A 22744-nucleotide genomic window follows, 5' to 3' on the forward strand; every position below is an offset into this window, starting at 1 on the left:
TTCGGTCCCACCCCACCCTCTGTTCTTTCAGTCCCTAAGCTACCTTGTCTGTCCTCTACTTGGATACTCACTGATGGGAGAATGCTGGCAACGTGCTCCAGACTGCACTTCTGTAAATGAGTGTGTGAGCTAAACCCAAGGAGCTGTGGCTGCTTTCCTGGCCTACTTTGAGACTTTTGCAGGAGTGATAGCTGAAAGGCCAGGCCACTATAAGCAGGTTTAGGGAGGTGGCTTGGGCATCCCTGGAGTAGCAGGAGCCACCTAATGCTGACTCAGGTTTGGGTTAATTAAGAATGTGTGTGGTATATCTGGGAAGCATGGGAATGGGGGAGAAGTGGAGAACAGTTTTGGTAGGAGGCATGGGCCACTTCATAGTCTGCCTGGGATGACTACAGCCTGTGCTCTTCCAGCTGAAGGTCTCCACAAGAGCGGAGTCTCGGCTTAGTTTCACCCGCAGTTCCATCACCTCTTGAGACAGTGCTGCAGGCCTGTCATCCCTAGGGAGGTCACCTGGGAGCCTCATTTTACAATAAACTGTCACTGGGTATGCTACATACGTGCTCCAAGGCTCAGACATACCATGCCCAGCCCATCAGCTGTTTTGCACCTTCCATTATTTAAAACAAAATTGAACATTTAATCCTTTTATTTTGTCTACTCTTTAGTGGCATAGCTTCATCAGGAGTGGGGCAGAATACTGTCCTACACAAATGACAGGCCTGATTTTTCAAGTGTTCCTCCAGGCAGTAAGAGATGGTGGGCTGACTCTCTCCAGGCTGAGAAAGGAATTGAGCCCACATCTTGCCTTTGAGCCACCTGAGTAGAAACCAGTACTGTTGGTAGGTCTTACAGGAATGTCATGGACCTTAAGCTGACAGAGCAGACAAAGGCAGCAGAATTCAGTGTATATCCAAAGTAGACAGAACCATACCCACTCTTCTGATAACCTTAGTGTTTCCTCTAGTTATGTCTACACAGCTCACTGCCATATACATCCTGAGGCTCCTAGTACTCCCTGTAAATTTATTTCCCACAGAGTCACAGATTTCAAGCCAATGACCAAGTGGCTTAAAATATGTCACCACAGTGCCTCCTATTTAGGTGCCCAGATCCTCTGTTGGATATTGTCAGAGTACTGAGTCTGCCCTTCTGCACTTTCAGCAAATTTGTGTGAGAACCATGTTCAAGAGAAGACAAGAAGTTCAGTCAAACCCAGAGGAAGAATGTTCAAAGTTTTCTTTCACTCTCATCATTAGAAAATTCTACTATGGCTGTTTCTTTACTGTCCAGGTTTTCCCACAAGTCCTGCATCTCAAATATTTGTGGAGCACAAGCAGAAGTACCATTTTTCCCATCACTTAATGTCCTTTGCGGTGAAGTAGTTCCAGAATCTGTTGAAGGTGGTGCAGCATCAGTGTTTGATGCTGTACTAGGACTATGGAAGCTTGGTAAACTCCATCGCTGAAGGTTTCTCTCATGATCTGTTATGAGACCAGCTATGTTACTAACCTGGGGCTCATGTTTGGGCTCTCCTATCACACTGGGAAGTGACTGATGCACCTCTGAACTTGAGAGGTATGGAGTCATTTCTGGGGGGAAGAACTGTTGGTTCAGAAGAGCTACATTTGCCTCAGCTAAGATCCTTTGGAGCTTCTCTTCTGGCATGCTTGCGGAGCGCTCTGTTGGAGGGTCTGGTTTGTCCAGCACATCAGGCTCAATCTCCTGGGCTTCAGAAACAATGACCTCAGGAACTGGCCTGGTTGTCTCAGATGAGGTGTCACTGTCACCAAACTGTGCCTCGTTCCTTGAGGTTTCTGTTATGGGTCCTAGCTCTCGGCTACCGTGAAGTCTGTTACTTCTGGTAACTCCTTCATGTTTCTTCTTGAAGCTTAATGTAGAGTGCCTCCCTCTTGTGTGCATTTCCTGCAGCCGTCTGATGTGCCCCTTCTCATCTGCTGGGAAAAAGACCGAATTCTCACTCGTCTGCCGACTGTAGCGCTGGTGAGTTGGGTATGAAGGACCCTCATGGACACTGAGAAACCTCTTGACTCTTCTCAACACTGAATACTGTCTCTGGTGTTTCTCCTCTTCCCAAGGCCACTCTTCCCCATAGAGAAATTCAGTATCAGCCAGCCTGCAAAGTAAAGCCAGGTAGTAGATGTCACTTAAATATAGGAAGCATCTATGCACATTATCCCTCTGTCTCAGGCATAGGACACATGACATAGGAACCAAAGCCCTAGTGTGTCCCTAAAGAGAAGGAAGAAAAGGATGAGGGTGCCAGGAAAGAGTGTCTGTGCCTTTGAATCAGCCAGATCACACAAAGAGCTTTTCACATCCAGAAGTCTCTTTTCCTATGGACCAGGCTGGGAAGGCATCCAGCCAGGCATCTGGCACCATTTCATATTTGAGCTGCAGCCTTCTGAGGCAGCGCCACATGGTCAGGCTTGTGTCAGGGTGAGGGAAAAGGGGTGAAAGGAACCCTAGTCAGTGCTGTAGTTACTTTTTCAGGAGAATCCTTCAGGCAAAAATAGCAACAGTGAAAAAGCTACTGCTGGAAACAGAGGACAACAGTTTAAAAAATGTTGAAACTACTCTATGGCCAAATCTCATTTACTTCTGGGGCATGACAGTGTGTCTGAAGGTCTCACCTGTACCTAGTACTCTTCTCCTGAATAGCCTTGTTGCTTCATGAGAACAACTATTGCTGCACATGCCAGTGAATTCAGGACACGGCACTGACTCAGTGCAGTCTGGACAAGCCAACTGGCCCAGTTACCTGTCCTAAGGATAAGAATGGCAAAGGGGCTTGGGCCAAAGCTGAGGCAAGGAGCACAGGCAAGACTAACCTGGAGGGACAGAGGAACTTCATCCAGCATTTCTGGAGATCATAGAACCTCCAGAATCTCCTTATGCTGAAAGGAACCTTTAAAGGCATCTAATCAAACCTCCCTGTGATGAGCAGGGAAACCTTCAACTATAACAGGTTGCTCATTGCCCCATGCAACCTGGCCTTGAATGTTTACAGGGATGGGACACCTACCACCTCTTGAGGCAACTTGTTCCAGATATTAGCTAGAGGAGACTGGAGAAGACTTTGGGTTTGGGCTCAAGTTTTATATATTTGCTTTGGATTTGGAAGGATTTTAGAGCTTGTTTTTGAAGTTTTTGTAAGAGTTATCCATAATTTTTAGAGATATGAACAGAGAAACGTTTCACATGAGAAGATAATTAATAAAAAGTCAACACCTCAGAGCTGTTTGCATTCCACAGGAGTGATCAGAGAGTTACTTCTCATTCTCTCCTTCCTTAATTTTTTGTGTAAAGTACCTTTTATTAGAAATTGTTTCCACACTGAATGATGTTTCTTTTTTGCCACCTTTCCCCCCTAGAAGTTACCTTAAAATAAATTATGTTCTATGAATTTTTATTCTTTACTTTTTTTACTTCCTTCTTTACTTTTCTTTTTGCCATTTTATAGTTTTTTCCAGAAGGAAAAAAAACCTTCTGAAAAGGCTGTGTGTGATAAACCATTGTCCTTTGTAGTAGAATGAAAAATGAAAATGAAAAAATAAGAGGAAGAAAAATGTGAAAGCCACAATCCTGAGGCCAAATGAAACAAAAAATTAAAGACACTTTATTTTGATAAAGGTGGGAAATTATGGGAAAATTGTAAATATCTTGAGATAATTTTTAAAGTAAAAAAAAATTCTTCTGTAAAGTTTTAAAAAAGGTTTTCAGATGAAAACATCTACTTGCCTTATATTTTCTCAGGCATGATGGTATTTACACTTATTGATCTGTCTATTTTACAGCATGCCACAAGTATGTAAACTAGCATCTTCTAAGCTAGCTGGCCTGTCACTAATTCCTCATATAGATCCTGACAACAGGGGGCAATCCCATACCCTCTGTTCTTTGTAACCATTATTCTTTGCTCATCTCTGCAAATAAATCCTCTTCATACCTTCACAAAATCTGTCCATTTCAACTTCCATGCCAGGATTATTAGTCAATGAAAAGTCATACAACATTCAAGATGGTTCCTTGTTGATCTTCACAAAAATCTGGACTGATTTCAACTGTTGTCTGCTAACTAAATGAACAAAGCAATAACTGTTTTGCTAACTGGGAATGCATGAAGAAGCTGTAGCAAAGCAAGTATCATTAAGATAAGTCAGTCACTGTCTTCAGGTATCATCCTGTGCTTAGGGACTATCAACAAACCCTCACTGCAAACACGCTCTATTTATTGATTATACAATTTAAGATCTGCGTGCACAACTTGGACGAACACATAGACCACTGAAGACATCCTCCCCAGCCTGCCCATTCCCTCCTAATTTCTTTTCCCATTTCCATGTTCTCTGCCTGAAGTATTGTCAGAGCCCGCATCCCTGCTCTGACTGTCTGCCAGTCAGTGCAGACTGTTGGGCTGGTGATCTTTCTGATGGCATTGAGGACCCTTAGTGCCACTCACCCCATTTCAATAGTCGATCCAAGAAAGGAAGGAATACAGTAATCAGCAGCTGCTTTTGTGTAGGGTGGGCGGGCAGAGGTATCATTCCAGTAAATATCTTTCTCCATCCTTGGCAAGTTCATGTGCATCTCATCCACAGCCAGAAGTGAAACCTTAAATTTTTTTTGCATAAATCATGTCACTTTCAAGATAGTGGAGTATATGAAATAGTCTACTTTATACTCCCTGGGTCAACATTTCTTACACCCTTTAACCATTTCTTAAACCCCTTAACATAAGCTGTGTATGATGGCCTGGGCATTAGGAAGAGACTCAGTATTACAAAATAAACCCCCTATATCTGCCTATATTCATGAAAGGATACATTTTATCATAACTTGAACCTTCTGGACTGCAAAGATATTTGTGCCAGATTGAAGTCCTTCCCACATGAATAATTAATTAAATGTGATCCTTCATCTGCTATGGAAAATCTGTGTAAAGTATTACACATGTGCTCCTTAAAATGTCCAGAGGTCAAGAATCATTCTGATAGGCTTCATTGCCATTTTAACATTCTGAATCAAGTATGTAAACATCCTTCTAATAAATTTTACACAAGAGGCTCTAACAGTAGCATGAGTATCCTGACATGGTACTAAGCCAGAGAGAATCTTTATCCATATGAAGTCCTTTCCCATTCTTGCACATACTTGCATGGCTTACTCTGGTTTCTTTGCTTAATTTGGTGGCTTATTTGGTCCTTGCTTCCCCTAACTCCTGAGCTCTGCTTTCCTGGAGTGGAGTTCAACAGCAGCTCAGCCAGGCCTGTGCTTTGCTCTATGCAAGGGGAGCAGCAGGTGTTGTGGGAACTCCTCATGTCTCTGAGCTCCTTGACAGCCCAACAGTCAGGACTCTTTGGGAATCAGGGGTAACTGGAATAAAACTGTACCCTTGCCATCTCACAGCCCCTATGACCAGGGACACTGGCTCCTGGGCTGGCCACAGATACTGCCATGGGTGACAGCATCCCAACATGAGTCATGGTACTGGCCCTGCTTATTAGTGTTTTTACTGGTTTTGCTGCCTTTCTTTTTAAAGGAATGTTCATATGCAATATTTTAATCTCGAGACTTTCAAATTAGCAAAATGTGTTCTTATCTATGTGGGAATGAATTTTGGATTTTGCAGGATTGACCTACATTGCATGTTTTTCCAGGCATAGAGTGGTTTTATAATTTAAGCTGTTTGCATGTTTAGTCAGGCATTCTAAATGCCAAATACCAAAATCAAGATGAATTAGCTTGTGAAAACAAACTCTGTGGATCACAGCCACAGGTTATCCTTCAGGGAAAGAATATGTTTTGCTAACATTTTTTGCCCTGATTTATTCCTCAATTTAAGACATAGTATTAGATGTAATGATAACCTATGGTAGAATAAAGCTGGAAGTAGAAATAACAACAGCAACCTGTAAATTTCTATCGATGCACCAGTTAGTTTCAAAATCATCATCATCTTCTCCAAATGGATTAATGAGTTGTTCAGCGACCTGAAAAGAAAACAAGACAGTGAAGAGAGGTTGGCATGCCATGTCACGACTAGTGCTGCAGAGAAAGTAGGATTGGATTTTTTGCTCTCTGCCTGCCTGTCACTTACAATCATAACTTGAGCTCTGTGTGATTGTTCAGCCAGCCTAGCAAAGCTTAGTTTGCTTTCACTATAGATTCGTATCTCTGTGCCTCGCTGGTGCTGTCAATCATAATTGTCAGTGCTGGCCTACTGGGAATTGTGACATGTCTGGGCCAAGGTAATTGTCATATCCAATAGTCATTACCTTTCCTTACTGTTGTCTTTGGCTCATTTAAATCAATGGTTTAGCAGCTAGAGGCTCTGTTACTGTACTGTCTGCAATAGTCCACCAGCCCACGGGGTTAGTATTCTCAAGCCTTGCAGCTGGAGTTTGCTGGAGGGAGTGGAGCTCATCTCTCCACCTCAGTCCTCAGCCCCTACTTCTTTATCAGCATTAACCCCAATGGCAACCTTCCAAGGCTTTTGAAGAAAAGCATCATACAAAAAACTTGAGTTAACTCTGCATCATGCTAGCCAAATCCCAGAGACAGAACCTGATTCTGGTTCTCAGTGTGGCCTGCTGGTTTGGGTTTCTGTTCCTAAACAGGCTGAAACTGCAGGGCAGAAGCTCATCGTGTGGAGGACACAATCAAACAGTGAGCTCAGACATATTTGTGGTGAGGTACCTTAGTCTGGGAACTAGTCTGGAAAAGTACCCTCTCTGGCTCTCCATATCCAGTGAAAAAACCCACGGAGACTACCCCCCACCCCTGTGATCACTAAAGTATATCGTGTGGAGAGTAAACACATAGCTGCTGGTGGATTAAATAGAAAAAAAAAAAATTAGGAAATTTCAGACTGCTTCTCTATTTCCTAGTTTCTTGGTATGCTGACATTAAATATCCTCTCCCTTCCATTATTTTCTCCTTCTGGTTATCTTTTTAAGCCCTGGTTTTGAAGGTGATCGTATTCTTGATAACCCTTCCAAGCCTTCCTTGTGATTACCAGGGCCATACACAGGAGCAGCAGTCAGGTCCTTTGTTTAATGTGGATATGGGTAAAGCAACTGTATGATTAAACAATCTTGTTTATTAACATCACTATGGACAGCTATGACCTAAATAACTTATAGCTGCAAGGCAATTGCTCCCTGGATATTTTTCCTATGTGCCTCTAGGTTGTACCTGTGGATAAGGACTTGCTGCCTCTCTGAGGCCACGAACTCCCAGGTCAGCATTGGCACAGAGCAAAAGAACTGCTGAGTAGATTTAACACTACAGAAACACCTGTAAGGTGGGAGCAATGAAAGGAGACAAGGGTCACCTCTGCTCACACTCATTCACATGGGTATTAAATTCTGGGTACAGCTATGAAAGTGCTGCAAAAGGGAGGAGCCAGAACACAGTCTGTCTTGTGGCTCTCCAGGGAAGACATGGATCAGCTTCATGTAAGCCAGCGGACCACCACCCAAAAGTACACCATAAAACCTATCACATGAGCTTAAAAAAGTGAGGACTGGGACAGTGCAAACAGTGGTGATGGGTTTTTTTTTGCTGACCTGGTCCTTGCATGTGAGACATGACTTTATTCTCCAGGAAGGAATGTAGTGCTGGACAACTAAATTCTTTATTTGGACAGTTCATTTGTCCCTGTAAAGAAAATGGGGATTTAGAAGTGTCTCATGTAATGGGAAATTTTGGCCCTGTATTATAGGTATAACAGACCAGGCTTCAGGCCAAGGAATGAGCTCAGTTTACCCATTATTTCTGAGGAATTGCCAAGTTACTGGAAGTCAATACTTCAGGGCCCTTTTTGCTGCCTGGCAGCCAAAGTCCAACACATTCAGCAGAAAACTGGCTGTAACCTTCAAGACAGAAATATCCTGACTCCAGGCACTGAAGGTTTGGATGAACCCCCAGTCTGAGGAAACTCTGCTGATATTAAATTAACTTTTAAAAACTTCTCTTTTTGATTTTGCTGAAGATTTTTCAGTTACAAAGGCACCTCATACCTGCCACAGCCAGTAGTTGGCTGGAAGCTCTGAGCCTAACTATAGGAGGAGATGCTATAAACCTCCTTGGGTGATGAAGAAGGAAAACCCATTTCCCCTCAGGGGCACCAGCAGGGTGGTCAAGAGGAACAGCTTAAAGTTTTTAACCCTTTAGTATATTGGGAAGACACCTCCTACAGATAAAGCCTCACTTTTCTCCAGAAGTTGCTACCTTCACTGTACCAGCCTCCCTTCCTCTCTCTCCCACCCCCATCCAGGCTGCTCCCTATGCAGCAAAATGCCTTTCCCCCTCATTTCCTAGGACACAACACTAGAGGAGCTTGTCCTGCATGCACTTTACTTTTCTTCACAATCTGCCAGCTTGGTGTGCTGCCTTCTTTACTCTGCCCTTCGGAGTTGGCTGTGGAAAGGCATGTCTATGGCCAATTATATTCAATTTATATTCTAACAGAAAAGTTACATTCTAATAGAAAAGTTAGTTCTATAGTTCCATCCATGATTAATAAACACAAAAGAAAATATAATGTACATAGACCCCTATGAAACTTTTCTAGCAAGTCTGTTCAGAGGAGAGAACCACCTTGAGGTACGTGGTGTGATTAGTCAGCTATCAGATTGATTGTGATACACTAGCCAGCAGTCATCAACAGGTGGATGGGCAGCATCCAATTCCTCTACAACTCTCCTTTTTAATGAACACTTTTATGCAGTGGAGTTCTAGCCAATATTGTCTGTTACTCTTTCATAGCCCTCTGGAACTGGAGACCTTTAATTGCCTGCATCTGATGAGGTTAACAGCAGATACTTCCAGCTTTGATCATAAGAAGAAAGTATCATTCAGTCCCTTTCAGCTGATGCCAGGTCTGCAGCCACAGTTCCCCACTGTAGAATGGAGTGGGAGAAAGGTTTTTTAATCCCTTTTCTGTCACTTTATAGTTAAAGTCCTGAGATTTGTGGGAGTAATACTCCCTTGGGGAGTTGTCCAGCATTGGTGCTACTAAAACGGGCTCTTTCAGATTCATGACCATTTCTTACTATACCGTCTGTCAGGTGGAAGTAAAAATGTATTGCATTATATTTCTATATGACCAGAGAACACTTCAGGCTGAATTAATCTCCGGTGTAACTTCAGTATTCATTGGAGATTTTACATGGGTATCACAGAACTGACATCTTGACCAGCCCCCCAGGGAGGGTTCCCCCATCACCTGTCCAGAAAGCCAGTTTACCTTGAGCCATCCTGCATAGAAGAAGAACTGCAGCAGTGTGAAGATTGGAATGTAAATATCTAAGTCATGTCCCTGATACCCTTGGTCAGTATCCAAAAATTGACGCCCTATCAGGCAGGCAAAGAAAAAGGTATAGACTGCAAGAGTAACCACCTGAAAAGAACAGAATTTCATTGAGATAATGAACCAAGACAATTTTATGCATAAGGCAACCCATATCCAAAGCCCTTTGTCTGCCTTTTGCCATATAATTTATAAATCTATAGGAGGTATTGCAAATACAGAGGCTGCAAGAATAATTACGGCCAGGAAGAACACTCAGGAAACAGAAAAACATTTCAGTGCTTCCCTCCCCTCTTCCAAATTAGGCAAGATATTAAAAATATCTCTACATTAAATATGCCTTAAATATTTAGCCAGGCCTCCATGATCCTGTGCAAGTGAACCAGTGCTCAGTATCTCAGAGACTCAGGTCAGGACTATGAATGTTTTATACCATAAATGTTGGGTACCAACACCCCTTTTATGGAAATTGTGTTTTGAACTTTCTACAGGATAATAGCTCAGTACCTGGGTATAGACCAGTGGAATTCCAACCCAGTCATAACCAAACAAAAGGCTACACCACGACCGGTACTTATTCATCTCCTAAAAGGGGAATAAAAACATCAACCAGCAAGAAACCACAACAAAATAAACTTGCATGGGATACAATTCTGAATTATAAATATTTTGTTGCAGTTCATTTTTGCATATATAAAAGGACAGGGAGACAAGAAAGCATAGTATGTATAAATTGATACTATAACTGTACCCAGCACCCCATTTGAATATTGACTTGGTTTATGGATTTGGAGTACTTAGTATACTTTGTATTTCTTCACAATTCATCTTCTGTTTCTGTCTTATTCACAGTCTAGTGATACATGAAAGAGAATATATTACATCATAAAAAGGATGTTTTACCATTAAATGAAATATTCAGGAAGATAATCTCTCCCTGACAGTAAAATCTTCAAAATGCCATATTATTCTCACTTCTCGTATTTTTAGCAATGGAACAAGTATGGATTTAGAGTGATGTTACAATAATTTTTTATTTATCAAATTTTTGTTTCTTTCAATACCTTCTTAGTCATATTAAAAAGAATCCCAGAGAATGCTGTTGTGTGTTTAAGTGTGCATTGGTACACAAAGAAAAGTAGGATAAATCCTGAGTAAGGTCATTTAGATGACACAGGAGATCTGTTCATACTAAATAAAAACATTTATGTAAGTGAAAAGCAATTTCAGATTAGTTTTTTGTATATTTCCTTTTTCTACTTACATTCATCAGTGTCTGCAGATCCACACTGTCTCGAATTCTTCCCTCTTTTCGTGCCTTTGATGCCAAATTTCCGAACCAGACAAATGGGACCCAATATTTCAGGTGGGGAGACTTAAGGTCATCAAAAAGTTTTCTTTCATATTTTGTCATAAAACCTGTATACCAAAAAATCAAAACAACCTTCATTTACTCTGTGCTTTCAGTATTACTGATACTATATGTTTGGAATATGTTTCTTTTTATGTAATATTTGCATAGAACTCTGCTAAACACAACATATAATTCTAACTAGTAACCTCCTCATAAAAACAAAAAAAAAATTGTGCCAGATCTTGCTTGAAAGAACTTCTTTTTGCATTAATTACCTATGCTAAATTCCTCTGTACCGATATAGGCAACAATTTGCTATTTACTGTGTTTTTATATCTAACTGCTGACATATGGTAGATGCATAGAATAGTAAGAATTGCACAAATTACTCTCTAGTTTCATATTCTACTTTCATAAAAATAAGGACCTGGATACATCCATCAAGAAACATTTTTCACCAATGATGGGTTTCAGAAGCATTTTGACATATTGTAAGTGCAGTTATATGACCTTCTGATCCTGATAATTTTTTGTTATATCTGCAAAGCAGTGATCAAGCAACAGAGGATATAAGTACATGCATGAAACAAAGCCCAACAGAGTGTTCCTTCTGCCAGTGAAATACTTCCCTGACAGATTGTTTGTTGTTTTCTTTGGCATTATGAAGGCATGCAAAGAGATGAAGAGGGAATCATGCACAGACGTCCTGCTGCTAAGGGGACACTGGGCCAGGTGACATGCTGTGGGTCTGCAGGCTGAAGATGCTCTCTGCCTGGCAATTTGCCTTGCTGGGATGCTGGGAAAGTGTTAGGTTGCCTGAAGAGTTCCCCTGCCTCGTGAAGCCCTGCTTCACCCTGCTGCAAGGTCACATAGCCAGGGAGCCAGGGCTGTGTGTGTGACAAATCCTGCACCAGAGCCAATCTCTGCCCGGGACTGGCAAGGGAGCAGCTGCCTTTTGAAGCAACACCTCCACCCCTCTGGGGAAGAAAGCGCTGCTCTACTGTCCTCCTTCTACCCAGGCTTTGACAAAAATAGCCTCAGAAAATTCACATTTTCCTTTGTCCAAACCCTGGATTTTCTGCTATTGTCATATTTGGAGGCTCTTAGATTTTGCACAGGTATGTGACATCTATCAGGGTGGGTATAAAGCTTATTTTGTTGTATTGACATTAGCTCTGAAATAAGACAAAGGTAGTAACACAACAGCAACAAAATAGGGGGCTCAGCCAACTAATTACAAGTTTGAATGCTGAAAATTCAGTAAGGGAATTGACAGTAGACTCCAACGAGTAACTAAGAATTTGTCCATTATAGCTAACATTGCTAAAGACATATGACACAGCTAACAAATAAATATATAGAAACTCAGTTGTGTTGCATAGAAATGTGAATTAAATTACAGGAGATTTGCTAAACACAGTGATCTTAAATATTCTGTTGTTGAGGAAAATGTCACTAATGTACAGTTGGAACAAGCCTACACAGGAGGTATGAAATGCTGCAACTACTGAGAAGGAAGGCAAGGACAGGACAGAAAACACTGTAGAAGAGGAAATATTCAGCAGCAAGAGACAGTACTCATGCAGTATCATAGAATTTCAGAACTGAATAAGATAAAGCTTTTAAAAGTTCCCTGGGCATTTTGCAGCCACTTCTCATAATCAGAAATAATCAGGCAACCAGACAAATTAACCTGCTAGTTATGGCTCCTGACTCCTAAAAGTCAATCTTTCAGGCTGCCTTTAGTTTTTGTTCAGCCAGCCTGCTTATTTCAGGACAGGAAAAGATGCTTCTGTCAGGCTGAAACAGACAGACAGAAAAACAAAAAATTGAGCCTGAGGTAAACACTGGATGCAAGTCACTTGGAGGCTCTGGAAAGACACAGCCTGAAGGGGTCACAAAGAATAGCAAGGATCAGTTCAGCTTTCCACTGAAATTGGGCACCTTCTGTTCAGAAAGCTCAACAAAGTTTGATTTTTTTAATGATAAGGTTCAAATTGGCATTGAAGTGTTTGTGTTAACATTGATTAAATATTCTCTTTGATTAATATCAATAATGCCTAGTATTCTTATTGCAAAAAATACTAATTCTGGATTGCTCTTACTGGTGGCAATACAGACAACATACTGTTATTGCAGGGGTAAAGAAACACTTTATATTCCATCAAATATAGGGGAGGATATAAAATTTCAGTTATTAAAATTACATGGTTTCTAAATATGGTAATACTATTTTTATTTAAGAGTATTCAAAGAATTAACCAAGAAGCTCTATAAACAAGAATACTGGTTTTGACAAGCACTGGAAGACTGGAGCAGCTCCAGAAGATGGGAAATATTTGTCAAATATTGTGCCAAGATCAGGAAAAAGGATGATCTAAGGCATTTCAGGACACTGAATTCTTGTGAAAGTATCAAAAGAGTGACATGGAGTGCAATCAATAAATAATCAAAGGACACTAATGTGAACAGTGTCAGCCAGAGAGATCTTACAGGGAAATTATTGATGAGAACACAAACCTAGCTGGGACAAAATCACTCGTGCTCTCCGATGAGTGATTCAAAGAGTATTCATTTCTCCTGTCAAAACTCAATGGTTTGAGACAAGACTGGTTCAGATTATTCACTGTAAATATTTTTAATACTAGTGGTTAGAGAAGAAGGAACATGATCAAGTAGATAAAAGTTTCATTTTCTGCTTCTGTGTTATGTGGGAAAGGGTTAATTTAGGTGCTTCCTTCCAGTAGAGGATTTGGGACTGCAGTCTTCAGCCATCCATAGATATTCATGTTGCTGAGCTCACACCTCATATTTCTCTTCAGTGTTTCCCATCAGCTCTTTTGGGGTGCTCTCTGCTCTGCTGCTCACTCATTACTCTGTTTTTTAACAGCTGTTCTCTTGAGCATCCAACATCCCTCTTGCAGCCAACAGGATTGCTGTGCTCAGCTGCTAAGCATTTGACACTTCCTGCAATCAGCATCATAAAGGAGTGAATCCACATGGATCTACTGTTTACAGTTCCACAGATTGTTAAAACATGAAAAAGAGTCAAGGAAGGTCCAGCACTCAAGACTGTATCCTATAGGCAGAGCCTACAGTTGGTGAAGCTCCTGAGTTTCATTCAAGCCTTTATGCAGTGTGCTAACATATAACTATTGAGGGAAAATATATGTTTTCTTCTAATTAAAAAAAAAGAAGAGCCCAAACCTATGACAAAATCTAGTGAATAGAAGATAACACTGTGCAAGTTCAGACTAAGATGTCACTCTTCAACAGCAGGTTTACTGTTGTGAATGTCTGTTCACCTAGGATGTGGTTTAGTCTCCAGTATATCCATCTGAATTTTAAATCTGGGCTGATTATATTCCTAGAAGGTATTACAGCTCAGTCAGAAATTGCAGCATGTTAAAGGATGATACTAGCAAGCTTTTGTGCCTTGTGTTATGGATGAGTCAGACTAGATCATTGTGATACTGTTCTCAAATTTAAAATCTATAAATTTAAGCAGTTCATTTGCTGAAAAGAGAAGTATGTAGCAATAATCATGTCATGGCAGTTCTCAGTTTGACAACAAAATGCAAAATCGTCATAATTTGTTTCAATGATGACTGTGCTGTAAGTATCAGATTTGTGCTGTTCACATTCATACTCAATGCCTCTCTCCTGTGCAGTCTGATATGTAATGCCACAGGGAACAAGGGAGGGGATGATTGCAGAGTATTGTCTAAGTCACTGGATGTTAATAGGAGCGAAATATACCCTGAAAAGCTTGGTACTGCATCAATAAAAGCTTTGCAGCTCAATATGCATTAAAACCTACAAAAAAAGTACTGAAATCCAGAGCTGACTACACTGTCTATACTTGCATACACAGTTTATTTCATAGTAGAAGATTTTTCACTGTTAAAAAACCCAACAATCAAAACTTGCTTTCCAGTCTACAATTCGGGTACAATGCTGTGACATTCTGTCTCTTTGGAACAGATTGTTTTTAGCAACAGGGAGGCAGAGCTGGATTATCTGCCTGGAAATGTTGTAATTTTCCAGTGCATAGTAGAAGCAGATTGCTGGGGACAGTGACAAAATCTTCCTTGACCTCTCACAGGCTCAGGTAAACAGTTTTGTTGTACAGCACAAAGAAGAGTGATTTAAAATTCAATGAATCCAACATAAATGTTTGTGTGTTTTTTTGTTTTGTTTTGTTTTTGTTTTTTTTTTTCCCTCCAGTAAGATTGGTGCATTCTGCCTGGCATTTTTTTTAAATATCCAAAGCTTCTCACACATATTTGAAATGTGTATATGTATATTACACTGCGTATTTTAACTTGCTACAACTTTGCTTACTATTATCTGCCAAAGGAATAAATTTAAGAGATTCGAGACATTCAGTAGAGAACATGACTTTGTATTGCTGTTCTACCTCTGACACTGACCATGTCAGTCAGAAGGTACAGTGCTACACCTTGCCTTTAAATACTGAGCAGTCAGTCCTTAATAGATAATCAAAGTGTTACACGACTGAAAACTCTTCACCATCATTACATTCATTGTGTTATTGAAAGAAACAGAAAACAAAGACACGTTTAATACTTAGTTTAGTTATCCTTGAAAAACTAAGTTTAAAGTAAGTTTTCAATATAAAGAAAACCCCCTTGGGGCTGAGGGTTTTTTTGAGTAAATCACAACACTTCAAATGTAATCTATTAAAAATGCAGTCTACTTCAATAAAAATTGAGATAAAGCTGTACTTGTGAAGTGCCTGAAGAGATCAGTCTCTGATACACCAGAACAAGTTATATCCCAGACATTGAGGCAATGCCATATAACAAGTCATCATTTCTACTGCATCAAACTATATTGCAACTTGGGTTTTTTTTTTTTTTTTGTTTTTTTTTTTTTTTTTTTTTGTGCTTTAGAGAATGTTGTACCTGCTGCATACACCTGAATGTTTGAGGCAGGCCTATTGCCTCCATGGGGTCTGAAAGCAGATTCACATAAGACTGTCAAACTCAGTTGATTTCTGTAGTGTTGCTAAAGACTTCTAGAATATTAAAGATGCACTCTTAAGGTTATGTGATTTGACGTAGGCTAGTATGAGGAGCACATGGGACCAAAGGAAAGAAAAAATGAGGCTAGCTCCTTCCCTCCTTGAGTCCCCACCTCTGAGAGAAAGCAAAGCAATTTTGGGGAGCGAAGTGCAGTACCTGCTCCAACCACATGGTCCATGGTGGGGAACCTTTTGTACACAGCTGTGCTGACAGAGCGAAAGATCAGCAGAGATGTTAAATTCACATAACGCATGAGAGTCCTCCTTAACAAGCGCCCATACTCATCCCTGCCCTGCACGCAGCTGGAGATGAGCAACATCAGACGATCTGGCCAAGGCAAGTTCACAAACTGGTTCCACCAGCGATTCACCACCAAAGTAACATAGAAACCTGAGGGTTAGGAGGGAAAAAAAAGTTCAGTGCCTATCAGGATTTCAGTTACTTTAATTTTAGTTTGCAGAGTGTTGTTCATATCACTGAGCTGTTACATTTCCCAGAATAAAGGCAATAGGCCATGTTAAAACCCAGGATACAATAAATACTAATTATTTAATGGACATTACAATGTGACAGGGCATGCAGCTAAGTATCTCATACCCACAAATTAACAAATTTCCTCTCTGTAGTAAAACTTAGGGTGAATTAATCTCATTGGAAGATCAGGTATAAGGAATCAATAGTAGTGAGCATGATCTAGATCTAGATTTATGGAAACCTTTCCTGTTAGTATATTAAAAATATGAGCATAAATGTTGATGTGAAAAAAGCAACTTGAACTTGAGGAGGCCTGATGGAGGCAGATGATTTATTGTGAACCTCAAACCTCCCACATTCCCCTCAGCTCTGAAATGCTTCCATGCACCAACATTCACAAAATGCCTGAACAGAGACATAGTTGAAGAATAATTTCACATTTAACCGGTACTTACCAAGCACAAAAGTTACTGGGATTTGTTCAGCATATCTGTCACAGTAAATTGATAATTTTTCAAAGAATCGTTTTTGGCTACCTGTAAGAAAAAATCTGCAGCAGAAATAAAATGTATCTGTCCTTCCATAATATTCTGGTACTAGATACTAAGTGCAAGCATGTATAAATAATCAGATATGTACACTGGGGAGCAACCTTGGCTAATGCCTTCAAGCAAATTCTTAAAGGTAAAGGTCTGAATGCTTTTGGCAAGTATTAAAGAAGCTGGAGGAAACAACAGTATTATTCCCTGTTTTTTGTCATTTTCTCGGGACTAATTTGACTGGCACTACTAATTGGATCAATATGTCTGGAGAATCAGTTTGCTGTCCCATACAGACCAGAGATGACAGCAAGCTCTAAGTCTGCAAGTAGAGCTTAGTCTCCTTTTCCAGGGTGGTACTTAATGGAAATGCTCAGGTCTGCTTGAATTGCAAAAGATTACCAATAGAATTCCTCTGATTTGAAAATGTTACATTGGTGCAACAGGGTTTTTATTCTTACTCCTATGAAATTTTTCTTTTCCACAAGATTAAAATACAACTGTATTTTGCAATTAGGAAAATATTCACCAAATTATAGCAAATGGGCCATGGTAGTAGCTTCTGCCCACAGGAAATGATATCTGATAAAATACAACAAGCAGCGGTATAATTTTTTTTTATTTGTGTAGGTGAGTATTACATTTATTCTTTGATTTCTTATAAAAGGAACATATAACAAATATTTGGTGGGTTTTGCTTACAAATGTGCAATAAACTGGAGCACATAGAGAAAGCTTTCTGTGGTTTATTTACCATGGTCTTCAATTGCCTGACATTTCAATAAAACTAAATTAATTAATAACTGTGAGACTTTGGTGTTCCTTTACATATTAATGGTATAATTTTTTTCTTTTTTTACAGGTATAGATTACTGAACAAAAATTAGTGATTAATCAGAGAAAAACTGAAGCTCATTTTCTCCTTCCTTCCAATAAAAAGCAGAGATCTAATTAGAGATCACGGTAAGAACTGAACCATCATTTTGATACTTCTATGTAATGTACTTCATCAATTAAAAGTTTCACTGTACTAATTGATGAATTGCATCTGTCATATGGTGTTTAATTCACACCTTGGTAGAAAAAGCAATTCTTCTTGTAATGTATTCTTGCCAGGAGCTGGGTGGCACACAGATAATAACCCTGTCGGGCTTACATGCAGTTTTCTTTGGTTCTTTGCAAGCCTAAAAATCAAGTTTGCATGCCTTCCTAGCTTGAAGCACAACTTTGCTTTTCCTGGATATATAACTTCATTCTAAAATTATTATCTCATAGTGTTGGCAAATTCCCACCAAATTATTACCTCTTGGTGTTGTAAATTCCCAAAGCAAACAGAGTTCTGCAGGGAGAACAAAAAGTCTATACCTTTGATCTAAAGCAGGGAGGCACTCTCACAGCTGCCAGCTCAATGTCAGAATGACAAAATCTAGGCTTGCTCTGAGTTTTTATTTAGTCTAACTTCAGTAGGATGGTTACTCAATGCTAGGCTAAAAGTACAATCAGCTGAATATGATAAACTGTATTGACACTCTACATATTTTCTCTGGAACCTTAAAGTAAACATGGAAAGGTAAACACATTGGAAAATGTCCAAGGAAAAGACAATAAGTAAAGAGTAACCTCCCCCCATCATTCATCAGCCTAACACTAGGAAGTCTGAAACTTCAGTATAACATTTAATGAGATGTGAATTGGAAAGAGTGTACCTGTATAAAACACTTATCGCTGTGTAAAGAGTAGCAAAAACAATAAATTCTCTGTACAGCAATTTGTAGATGCTGCCTTTCCACCTTAGGAGTAATCTGTGAAATCCAAAGAAAGTGGCATTTGCTACTTTGCTGGAATAAGTGACTGTCATCGTCGTAGTAGGCTGGGCCTAGAAACAGTAGAAGAGAAGCAGGATACCAACAACATTTTAGACAGTGTATCCTAACCTGAATGTACCCCTGTATAGACAGATACATGGATATACATGTAAATTTAACCATATAAAATATGTGTACATAAATACATGGTGTTTGTATTCATATATAGAGAGAGAGTGAAAAATAAAAATCTTGCAGTTTCAAGCCCTGTTGAGACCTGCAGATTGACTGATACAAGGCTGTATTTGGACTTTACGTCAATGACCACCCAAACCCAGCAGTCAGCACTGAATGTGGCCACCTTTCTGGGTGGCAGTGGCAGGGACATATTACACCTCTGCAGTCTCTGCTTACTCTCAGTTTGCTCCACTCTAGTGTGAGAAAATAATAGGAAACATATTTGCTTGACATTGTTTTCAAAGCTTTTCATCTTGGTAAGAGAGGTAAAGCTATATTCCACAAATGCATGTACATCCCCAGCCATTATTTTTAATTGTCTGTGGTGATTATAATCATTGAAAAACCAAATGAGATTTGGAGACTGCCTCTTTCATTAACAGTTACAACAGCAGCTGAAACCAGCTGGGGAATGCTTTTATTTCTCTCCTTGGCAGCTAGACTTACTCATCAATACTTCAGCATTGCATGGCCATGCAAAACAGCCCTAGGGCTGCTCAGGTAGGTAGTGTGAGACACAGTGTAATTAAAATACAACTGAAAATACATGGGCAAATACTTTGTGCTAGGTTTGGTACTTGCTTACCCAGTGCAGGAAGATGCAGCAGGAACTTTCATATGCTTACAAAACAAATCTTAGCTCCAAACATGAATGAAAGCAGTTTTATACAGCATGCAAGAAAGAGAGTAATTAAGACAAGCACAAAAATCTCAAGAAAGTTACTGTGTATCACAAATATTATTGTTGTCTATAATTTTGTGATGTCACTGTAGCAAAGTTATTGGGGGGTGGGAGAGAAAAATCTGAACTCCTAGTTAATAGATGACAAATATTTTGTGCATCTTGACTGTGTCTCTGATATAGAGCATAATGTAAGCCATTAAAATTCACCTGTAAAAGTGCCAGTTTTTATTTTAGTCACCAAGGGAATCATCAGGGAAAAGATACCATAAGCCTTGTATTGCTGACAGGCTGTCTCTTTTCCTCTGCAGAATGACTACTTGATATTTGCCAGCATGGGTCTGAAGATTATTTTTTGTGCTGGGTTTTTTTGTCTTTCTTAAAAAAAAAAAAAAAGTATGGGTTTCGGTCCTTAGAATCCAAATGATAGCTTTTCTTTTCCTGAGTCTTGGCACAGACCTTTAAATTTTTTGTTGTCATTGTTGTACTCCAAGAAGTTCTATGCAAGAGCCAACTTGTCTGACTGGCATGCATGGAGATAGAGTCCTGTCTGCTAAAAATCTTGTGGTCAGGAGGCAATGCTTAAGAAAATGGAGGCAAAGATGTCCATTCTCCAGCAAAAGTGCAGCTTTATGAACAATGAAAGAAATCTGTGGCTGGGCTATAGGGGAGAAATGGGGTAAAAAAAAATGCTTAAAAATATATTGTGTTTCCTGGAACTGTTGTAGGAGCCTTTGGATCCTGCCCATTGATGCTGTGGAGCATGTGTTTAAGCCTTGCCACCAACAAGTGTATCTCTATCTTCCCATTAATATCCATGTTGTAATGGAAATCTCCAGCAGGGACTTAGATCTAGAAAAGATGTCTGATAATGGGAGGGCTTGTAGCTTGTCAAGAGGCCAGACCCTCAGCACAACACAAGGCCACAATGAGAGGATGAAGTTAGACAAATGCAGGATGAAACAAAACATAAATTGCTAACTGTGGGGGCAGCCAAATATCAGAACAGGGGACTGGATAGTCACCCTCTTGTTTAGGATCTTTAAGCTGAGGGCAAATTGTAGGACAGAAGATGACCTTCAGGAAGAATTCATATAACTGAGACAAGCAGGGTCTGAGGGGTTCTGCTGGTCTCTCCTGGAATCTGAGCATTTGCTGTGTGCCACAGAGGAAAAAATATTGCTTGAAGCACCCTTGCAGCTTCTGCAGCTCTGCAGGAAGGCAGGCATTCGTGTTAAAAACATGACTTTTGGAGTTTCAGGAAGGACTCCTCCTAGAAATCAGAAAGTGAAAAGTGCTAGAAACTGGTCAGTAGCTAAGCTGGACAAAGTGGGTCTACCTTCTCTACAGACCTGAAACAAATCCTGTCTTGCGAGGCCTAGTAGATGGGTTTTGGCTACAAATGCAGAATTATCAGGAATCAGGATTAAGAATATTTCCCCATGCATTAGACTGGGAGAAGAGTTTTATATACTAAATGCAATTTGTCTGCTTGATTCTAGCAACTATTTTTCATTTCATCCCATTTCAGCTGTCTCTTAGCACCTTACTCAATGCCCTTGACTCTGAATAGAAACTCTTGGAAGACACTGGAGGCCCCTGCTTTTTCTTTCTATCTCTGAAGCTGGGCAAAGAAAAGTGGGACTGTTGCAGCAATTTTAGGCTTTGATGCCTTGGCTTCCTTGCCTTTCCTTGCCTGTGGTACAATCTGTTTTATTCTCTAGCTAAGTAAATGTTTTGCTTAACATTTATAATTGGGTTCATATTGGGACTTCAGGATAATATAATTCAATGTCTTAAAATATACATTAGGTCAGATTAGGTGATTACAGAACAGTTTAGACTATATAAAGCTATGAAAGACAGCTATGCATTTGTCTGGTTACATTTCTCAACACAGCAAACACAAATTTAAATCTGCTTTTGTATTTTTTTTCTCTGAGTACAGCTACAACCATTTAGGTATGGCCTCTCCTTGCAACGGGGAGTTTTGGCCTAAAGCCTTTTGCTGACTCTGGCTCTTGCACAGTGGTCCTGAGTCCTTGGTTCACGGGCAGCATGTTGGCAGAAAGTCCTTCCTACATTACTTATGGCCACAGGAAATTAAAAAGCTAAAACTGAGATGGACAGGAAGAGCAGATAGTAACAATGCCTCCCAGCACATTCCTTCCCGAGCACTCTTGGCCAGGGCTGAAGAAGGACAGAGTACACTAGATCAGATACCACAGGCACCAGTATCATGAAAAACATTCCTAATTATCATTTTGCCTTTAAATTCATCAGCAGATATAGGGCTAGGCTTTTTGCTGGTACGGATTTGTGAGTTTTGAGGACATAACACAAGTTATGACCATTTAATGCCTGTAGAGACCTTGACTCATATCTATGATGCTGCTTTTTCTTTTACTCAGTGTTTATTTCCTTTCTGAATCTTTCTCAAGCACAGACTGAAGTGAGTTATATATTACTCCACTTTGGAGATGATCATCAGAAGACTTTAGGCATAAACAGCTAAAAATATAAGTGTGTCCTCTCCATTAATATTGAACCCAATTGTAAATGGGATTTTTGCCTGGCTGAGAATTTCAGGATGCATTAGGATTCAGAGAGAAACCACAGTACAAAATAACAGCCATCAGTGTTTCCTAACTGACCATGAAAGGCTCTTTACAGAATGTATAAATAAATAGTACCTCTATGCAGACCTACCCCTTGTCATTGTTCATCTTAATTTTTAATTTACGGTATAGAAAGGAAAGTGAGTGAGAGAGATTTGAGTTAAGCCAACTGTAACAACATATTAAGCTTACGCTGTATCCACTGACCTGCTATTTTGATTCAGCAATCCAAGCCCGAAAGCAAATCCTGGACCCTTCCTCTTTCTCAGACGTCCTAAACCAAGTCCCCTTCAGATCTGCAAAAATCACCTTGCTCTTCCCTTAACCTGAAGCAAGGGGTTGCTGCTGCAGAGCCCTAAGAGGAGTGGACTGACAAGAACAGGGGTTAAAATGTCTTTCCACTTCTGGAAGTCTGTTTTTGCCAAGTACTCTGTCCTGTCAGTTACACGGGGAACAAACGCAAGCAGCAGCAGCAGCAGCAGCTGCTGATCTTGCTCTTTTCTAGTCTATAATTATAACGCCACTTGCCATCGGAAGGACCTCTTTCATTTGAATGAAGAATCTTGCAATGTTTTTGGCTGGCACGTACAGGTTTTTTTGCATTTTATTTCCTCCAAAATGGGATGGACAAGAAGAGAGCATTTTTTTCTGAG

The 22744-nt window shown here is 40.1% G+C and overlaps 1 protein-coding gene across 2 annotated transcripts; it reads right to left on the reverse strand.

Moving 5' to 3' along the window:
- Positions 1 to 1009: 1009 nt before the first annotated feature.
- On the reverse strand, positions 1010 to 22460 carry BEST3 (bestrophin 3). Of its 2 annotated transcripts, XM_021544261.3 has the most exons (10): positions 22299 to 22460; positions 18456 to 18625; positions 16666 to 16760; positions 15893 to 16126; positions 10599 to 10753; positions 9842 to 9919; positions 9272 to 9424; positions 5931 to 6011; positions 4481 to 4632; positions 1010 to 2134 (listed from the first exon to the last, which is right to left on the reverse strand). In XM_021544261.3, exons 2-10 carry the CDS (start codon positions 18605 to 18607, stop codon positions 1228 to 1230), a joined length of 2007 nt encoding a protein of 668 aa, XP_021399936.2. In that variant the 5' UTR covers positions 18608 to 18625; positions 22299 to 22460; the 3' UTR covers positions 1010 to 1227. The 2 variants fall into 2 exon arrangements, with proteins under 2 accessions (XP_021399936.2, XP_077639644.1); XM_077783518.1 differs by lacking the exon at positions 22299 to 22460 and having other exon boundaries at positions 18456 to 18958.
- Between the last annotated feature and the right edge of the window lie 284 nt (positions 22461 to 22744).

This window comes from Lonchura striata, chromosome 5 (assembly GCF_046129695.1).
Source record: "Lonchura striata isolate bLonStr1 chromosome 5, bLonStr1.mat, whole genome shotgun sequence".
Lineage (NCBI taxonomy): Eukaryota > Metazoa > Chordata > Aves > Passeriformes > Estrildidae > Lonchura > Lonchura striata.

Coding starts and splice junctions, on each gene's coding strand:
- BEST3 (XM_021544261.3), bottom strand. CDS start 18,607: ATGACAGTCACTTATTCCAGCAAAGTAGCAAATGCCACTTTCTTTGGA. Junction 16,127..16,665: donor CCCAGTAACTTTTGTGCTTG/GTAAGTACCGGT, acceptor CCTAACCCTCAG/GTTTCTATGTTACTTTGGTG. Junction 4,633..5,930: donor GCATCGATAGAAATTTACAG/GTTGCTGTTGTT, acceptor AAAAAATTTAAG/GTTTCACTTCTGGCTGTGGA.